Source organism: Sinocyclocheilus rhinocerous, unplaced genomic scaffold, assembly GCF_001515625.1.
Source record: "Sinocyclocheilus rhinocerous isolate Xijiao unplaced genomic scaffold, SAMN03320098_v1.1 scaffold2021, whole genome shotgun sequence".
NCBI lineage: Eukaryota > Metazoa > Chordata > Actinopteri > Cypriniformes > Cyprinidae > Sinocyclocheilus > Sinocyclocheilus rhinocerous.
In genome coordinates this window covers 7,690-15,287 of record NW_015662687.1, presented here as the reverse complement: position 1 = coordinate 15,287, position 7,598 = coordinate 7,690, and the positions used below count along the sequence as shown (strand labels likewise).

Here is a 7,598-nt window from a genome sequence, read left to right as displayed (position 1 = left end):
ACAGCTTCACAAACAGTCTTTTCAACTACACAGTATTATTTCTGTCTTACAGTCATTTATATGTGACCCTGGACCACAAAAGTCTTAAGTGTCAATTTTTTCAATATTGAGATTTATACATCATCTGAAAGCTGGATAAATGAGTTTTCCATTGATGTATGGTTTGTTAGGATAGGACAATATTTGGCCGAGATACAACTATTTGATAATCTGGAATCTGAGGGTGCAAAAAAATCGAAATATTGAGAAAATCGCCTTTAAAGTTGTCCATATGAAGTTCTTAGCAATGCATATTACTAATTAATTAAGTTTTGATATATTTACAGTAGGAAATTTACAAAATATCTTCATGGAACATGATCTTTACTTAATATCCTAATGATTTTTGGCATAAAAAAAAAAATCAATAATTTTGACCCATACAATGTATTGTTGGCTATTGCTACAAATATACCCCAGCGACTTAAGACTGGTTTTGTGCTCCAGGGTCACATATGATTGAGTTTAACATCAGCATGTTGCTAAGCTAATGGCAAGAAAAAAAAAGCACATTCAAATATTTTTATATACACTATACCGTTAAACAATTTGGGGTAAGTACGATTTTTTAAATTCTTTTGAAAATAGTCTCTTCTGCTCACCAAGGCTGCATTTATTTGATCAAAAATACAGTAAAAACAGTAATATTGTGAAATACTATTACGATTTAAAATAAAGTTTTTCTATTTTAGTATATTTTATAATGCAATTTATTCCTATGATGGCAACGCTGTAATTTCTTAATTTTGTAATTGTCACAATATTCTGCAGAAATCATCCTAGTATGCGGATTTGCTGCTTACGAAACATTTATTATTATTATCAATGTTAAAAACAGCTGTGCTGCTTATTATTTTTTTGGTAACTGATTTTTTTTTTTTTTTTTACGTTTCTGCCAATCTCATGTTAATCTTGAGTACCTATAGAGTACTGCATCCTTCATATCTCCGAAGAGTCTTTAGTTTTATCAGATTTATAAAAGACAGATACAGCTTTGCGCTTCTCCCTGAAAACAGTCGAGCTCCTGGAGGCGTGCCGTGGACGGAGCTAAAGAGTCAATAGCACGCAGAGCTTTTGCATAGCAATCGTCTGCAAGCTGTGACATCGACATAATAATTCCCTTATCGCTGGGTTCTTTGGGAAGCTGAACAAGGTTATCTTTCCCTCACAACCAAAAGCACATCTCTTTGGTGACATTGTTGATTTTGTGGTCAAAACAAAATACATACTCGAACCCTGAAGGAGTGTACTTGGCACAGAAATACTCCTCTTTAAGATTCTTCAATGAACAGAAAGTTCAAAAGAATGGTAGTGGTAGAGCATTGTACTATATTACATTATTTTGAACATTTTTTTTAATCGATACCTTTTACTGATTAGCATAATTATTACCAAAGAAAGCCTGATACAGATGCAAGTATATTTATATTCAATAAACATCTCTCGCTTTGTCCGCCATCTTAGACTGTTTTTTACTTGGCACAATGCATTGTGGGATTGCCTTCACCCTGAAGAATTCATACAGTGCTGCCTTTTCATTTGGCGATTTGAGACGTTGCGATTTCCTAATCGTAAAGCCTGCGATGTGGACGCGATATTACTCTGTTCCAGAGCATATGCATGACTGCCAGCCTTGAGTTGCAATCTTACTTGCCCTGGGCAAGAGTGAGCACACCTCCGTTCTCCCCAATCGTTTTTTTCAGCAGGGTAATGATACCCATACTGTGCTACACATTATTGACAATATTGAGCTGAAGCTTGACTTTGCAAATTTAAAATCGCAAATCAAATCGCAATATCTGTCAAAAAAAATCGCAATTTGATATTTTCCCCCAAATCGCACAGCCCTACTATGATGCCTAAAATGCTGCCCACAATAGCTCACTGGGTTTTGGAAAAGAGCAACATTGCCAAAGAATAAAACCACTTACATCTTTGCAGGCTGCTATCTGGTTGATATATTCTCCATCAGTGAATATGATGTTCTGACCATCTGCTTGTAGACCTGAGAAATAGAGTGACATTTAAACAGAGAAAGTTTGTTGATGCTGTTAATACTTTACAGTTCCAGATTATAGTCCAAATAAGGCTTGCCATTCATCCGCCCGGAGCTGCTTCCATGTAGGACTGTTGGCGCAAGCTATATTAAAGGGATTATTACGTTTTGAATATAAATATTTTTCTTACAAAAACGCATCGATTCGCTACAGGAGGCCTTTGTTCACCCCCCGGAGCCATGTGAGACACTTTTTTTATGGATGGGCGCTTTTTATTTAACTTCTTTTGGACTGATGCATGCAACACCCGCTGAGTGGCATTAAACAGCTTGAAAGATCAAAGACAATTTTTAATATAACTCCGACTTGATTCGTCTGAAAGAAGAAAGTCATATACACCTAGGATGACTTGAGGGTGAGTAATTTGTGGGCTAATTTTCATTTTTGGGTGAACTAACCCTTTAACAATCTTTACGAGATATATTATTTTAAATATAAACTGCTTAAAATTACTACATAATATATCCATTGCTACACAGATTCGGGGAAATATGTCCTGTTTCAATAGAAAATATGTCAAGACAGGGAAGAATAGTGTGCTGGTCAAGCCATTTATTTGCCCTGCTCTTAGCGATCAACAGCACATAAGAGGGGTGTTTGTACCCGGCATTGTGACAGTGCCCTCCTGCTCCAGAGTCTCTGGGTTGATCTTAATGGCCGCCATGCTGTGACTGTTCATGTCTTGATACAGCAAACAACCCTGTAAAGCAAATCGCCACAGGAACATTTCTTTTGTAAGGCTGTACAATGAATGACATTTCTGGTTGAAAACGTCATAAGCATTTAATGATTTAAATTACGAGACATGACCAATAAATCAAACCCATATTAAGTACTACACATGGAGTACAGTGACATTATACAAGTAGACAGACAATCAAGAGAAACATTTTCATAAAACAAGAGATCAATACCTGGGCGAATCCCAGCCATGAACTTTTCTCCTTACGGTTCCTGATACGTGATGTGGAGTTGTACACATGGCCCTGCAATGATAGCCTCTTATTAGCACCCACACAAACACAAGGATATACAACCTGCTGCATCAGCACTAAACTACAACCACGACTTCACAAATCTCAAAACTGGAGAGGCACCTGTCAAATAAAAGCCTGAGTTGAATATAAACATTCAAACTGCACATAAGGATGTTTTATACCACCTTTTTAATTATATAATTATGTTTCTACATCATATTCATTGTTAAAATATAAACATTAAAACAATGGCTGTAAAAATATTTTCAATGTTAATATTAATATGAATATTTAATGAATATTTCTGAAATGCTGGCGCATATCACTAGTAATTACTAATTAGTTACAGATAATAACTGAAATATTTATTTACTCTGAGAACTAGCTTAGCAAAATTAACATATCATTTCCATTGTGTAATCAGCTAAATAAAGAATGTTCTCACCCGCACAGTGCCACTGTACCCTGAGCCCACTTTGTAGAGGCCATCTTTACAGAGCAGGTACAGGAAGGAACCATCAGTCTGAAGAAGACAGCGTTCATCTTCATCGATGTTCACTTCCTTCAGGACCCATTTGTTCATCAGTGCGGCTCGCTTGATGCCGTTCCCAATCCAGTCCTGGATCTGGATCTTTCCCACCAGCACAGCCTGCACACTCTTCTGAAGCGCGTTCAGGATTGTTGGAACCTTTTGTTACACAAATACAGTCAGGTCAGATAGTTCTTGAAAATATAGTTAAACATCTTAAACAGTTCTTGAGAATCCTTCCTCTTGAGAAAGCACACAAATACAGAATTATTTTCTGTGCCTTCTTGCACCTAAACGGACAAATACACAAAAATGTCAAAATGCCTGTTCTGCTGAGTATCCTTGTAAACATAGTCAGTTATGTCTTAAGTGAATGTAAACAAATAAGTGAAAAATGGATGTGCAACAGTATATTAGATCTGTGCAAAACATTGTAAAAAAAAAAAAAAAAAATTATTAAATAACAATTATTGGAGTACACTACTTTAGTCTAGCAATTTCGGAGTAAAAATTGTTTCAAAATAAATCCAGCACCATTTTTTTTCACTGTAGGTCTTAAAATGACAGCAGCCTAATATAGCCTACCTTACATTTGATGACTTTATTCGATTTCTGTTGTATTTCATACTGTACCTGAATGCTACTGTTAAGAACGTTTTCAGTTTACTTGTCTTTAATAATGTTTGAACTTATTAGTTGTAGTTTTCACTGTGGCCTCAAAACTGGAATCAAGAATTGGGACATTTTTAATTATATCTAAAATGTTGGTGTTGTAACAACCTTATTTATTAAAATACAATGTTACATGGGTCAAAAAAAACAGAACAAAAACTTTTTTGTGTAGAGGCCAGTGAAAATTTCAGCAGGGCAAAAATTGGCATTGATCTAAACGACTTGGTTGGTTTGTCATTGGTTTGAATCAGTCAAATGACTCACCCCGTGGCTGAATAACACTGGCATGACTCACTCAGTGAAGTTACGTTTCGAAATGAACAAGTGTTGGGGTTTTATTGTTGTACTTTAAGGCTTGTGAGACTTACATCAATATAGTTACTGACTGGTTGTTCATTTAACTGTGTGAAGTTAAGATAAAGCCCTACCAAACCCCTCTCTGCACTCCTTGACCTTTACCGGGCTTTCACCAGAAGGACAGCATGCCCCCTTCAGCTATGTCACATTATATCCCCAGGACACTTTATTTTCCCTGTTTAATATTTATGTTGATCTTTATTTAACATAAACAACTGTGTCTGTCTTCGCTGACCCTGCCATAGAGTTCAGCCGATGACAGTAAAGTGCTTTGATGAGAAGGGGTGAAACGATACCGAAGTGATTCAAGCAATCCAAAACCATCATGGCCGTCCGTGTTTAAAGTGTCTCAGCAAGGGGCGGGGAAGGCCAAGAGAGTATCGCGGTATGTACTGTGGGTGGTGTATCGTGGTTTTTCGGTTCGGTTTGAATATTGTTACACCACTATTGATGAGTGATGCTATAGATGACAAAGAGGTTTATTGATATTCTAGAACATCAATGTTATTGCTTTAGATGACTCTTCAGTCAATAATGCCATTTAGTTTTATTGCACTAGCTCTCCAGAGGATGAAGTACTCTTCTCTGTTCTTTAACGTCAACTCAAGTCTTACACTGCCAGCTCTCGAATTATTTCCATTATTCATTTCAAACTATCCATGTCAATAAATCGATTCAAATCCATGATTCAGCGATTTGCTCATGGAAATCCCTGTTGCTTTTTCATACAGAAAAAACGCACAAGTAAATATTGGTTTACTACCATGTAACATTGTATTTGTGAAAATGAATTAAAATGATTAAATATTGTTTATGCTTAAGTCCATTTAGTCGTAAACAAAGTGGAAAACATGCCTTCATTATTTAAAAATATATTCTCATTGTATTTTACTTAAGTGCATTAAACATGTACATACTGGGCAACAATGGCTGATTGGTTTAAATGAATTTCTCAGATTACAAAAAAATAAAAAAATAAATAACTGTTTAAGCCATTTAAAAGCAAATGCATATATATACATAAATATATTATATCATTAAAAAGCTGAAAAATATCGTTAAGCTCTGCAAAGCACTTGATCTGGACATACACGGCAGCATTTGCCTGTTCTTCAGTTTCATTCTGAACCACTTTAAGTTGGAAGTGTGCACTGTAAACTGACAGTGAGCGACGGCTCAGATATCACACTTTACACAAGCTATGCAAGTTACTCATGCTCCAATTAGGTTGTAGTTACCGTGGTAACAACAAATTAACTTCTCCGATGTCTAAATCAGTGTGACACTGACAGAGAGCATTAAAACATTTAAATAAGCAAAAAAAATGACAGACCTATATCATGCAGATGGTAGAAGACTAAGGAGTAATTGGCTGAGGGACTCTGCGCTGGCAGAATAATATAATAAAGACAGGAAATCAGAGAGATTTGACATTTTCAGGCAATTCAATTGTTGACCTCCACATGCAGTTGCGGTTCTGGCTATCGCACGCTGAGAGATGAGCGGTAATGTGCTGTCATCCTGACTTCAGATGAACAGCAGCTTTTTATGCAGTCTAAAATCTCAACCTCACTTGCCAAGCCAGAAATCCAGTAAACTTTTAAAACTTCAGGTACTGCTTTCTGAAGTTTGGATCCTTTAAAAGGAGATGCAGAGTAGTAGGTGCTACACACAGCCAGAAACAGCACAAATTTGACAGACTTCACCACATTTTACTTTTATCATTAGATCTTCTAGTGTTTAGGAATAATATCTATTTAATAATATCTATCTAAAAACAGTTCAGCGGCATCAGTGGAAGAAGCTACTTCCTCAAAACACATGCAATCTCAAAACACTGACTCACCTGGATGGTCTGACATGCATGACTGCCATTGTTGGTGAGGATGGCAGACACAGCCTGGAGGATTTTGCCAGTGTCTCCCCAGGCCACCACCAGGCTGAAGAGGCAGGCACAGGATAGCGCTGTGAGGGTCTGACCGGTGGGGTCGTTCATCCCTGTGCTCCGCACCGTTGTCTCCAGCAGAAGATGAAAGAGAGACTCTGCAGGGCCAACGGTGGAGTCATGATTAAAACATACAGACTCACTTATATATGTTATCACTTTATTTGAACAGGACAAGGTATCTCACCCAGCACATCTGGAGGTTCGGTCTGAAAGCTCTCCGGCTGCTGCCCCTGGAGCATATCTAGAAGTGCCTGAAGGCTCCGTAAGCACAGTGACGGGTGCGAGAAACGAGTCTCTTTGATGAGCTCAAACACTCCACATAGCCCAATACCAATGATCTGAGGAGCAGAGGAGCATAGCTGTGAAGTAACATTCATCCACACTAGAGATTGACCAAAATTAAGTTTTAATGGCCAATGCCAATATCTAGACAGTAGGATGGCCAATGACTGATAAAGGCAAATGAATCATATAAAATGTATATTAAAATGTAATAACAACAATAACATTTTCTTCAAACGTTTAAAAACGATGATTCAATACAGAGCTAAGAACCAAACAAACCAACTCAAGAGTTGAGTCACACATTACAAACTTTTATTTGAACTGCTGAGTCAGATTTCTGCTGCCATGGTAAGAGCGCCTACTCTGATTGGTGGAAATCTCTTTAGGATTGTGGGTAATGTAGTTAGGGTTAGGGTTAGCCAATGATAGGCCTTGTCTTGAAAGGTTTATATATTACTAGTCAAGCTTAATTTCTCTACAAAAAAAAAAAAAGATTCTTTTTTTTTTTCTTGTCCATCACACTATTTTCTTACCCTGCAAGCACACTGAATCAAGTAATACTTATTCCAGTACAAACAAAAAAAAAATTATCATGTGGCTTATTCAGTACAGGGCTCTACAGTGCGACCATTTCAAAAACCATTTTAAAAACTATCAGTTAATTAATCGGTATCGGCCAGTGTGGTCCAACCTAGCTATCGGTATCGACAAAATCCACTATCGGTCGACCTCTA

The 7,598-nt window shown here is 37.1% G+C and overlaps 1 protein-coding gene across 1 annotated transcript in view; it reads right to left on the bottom strand.

Annotated features, from left to right (window-relative positions):
- Window positions 1-6,956, bottom strand: part of LOC107728233 (E3 ubiquitin-protein ligase MYCBP2-like) — a 12,140-nt gene extending 5,184 nt beyond the window's left edge. Inside the window, exons 1-6 of the mRNA XM_016538334.1 lie at window positions 6,764-6,956; window positions 6,478-6,674; window positions 3,519-3,761; window positions 3,011-3,082; window positions 2,700-2,796; window positions 1,971-2,044 (exon numbers count right to left, since the gene is read on the bottom strand). Coding sequence (XP_016393820.1) covers window positions 1,971-2,044; window positions 2,700-2,796; window positions 3,011-3,082; window positions 3,519-3,761; window positions 6,478-6,674; window positions 6,764-6,956 — 876 coding nt within the window. The remainder of the gene's footprint in view (window positions 1-1,970; window positions 2,045-2,699; window positions 2,797-3,010; window positions 3,083-3,518; window positions 3,762-6,477; window positions 6,675-6,763) is intronic.
- Window positions 6,957-7,598: the final 642 nt, after the last annotated feature.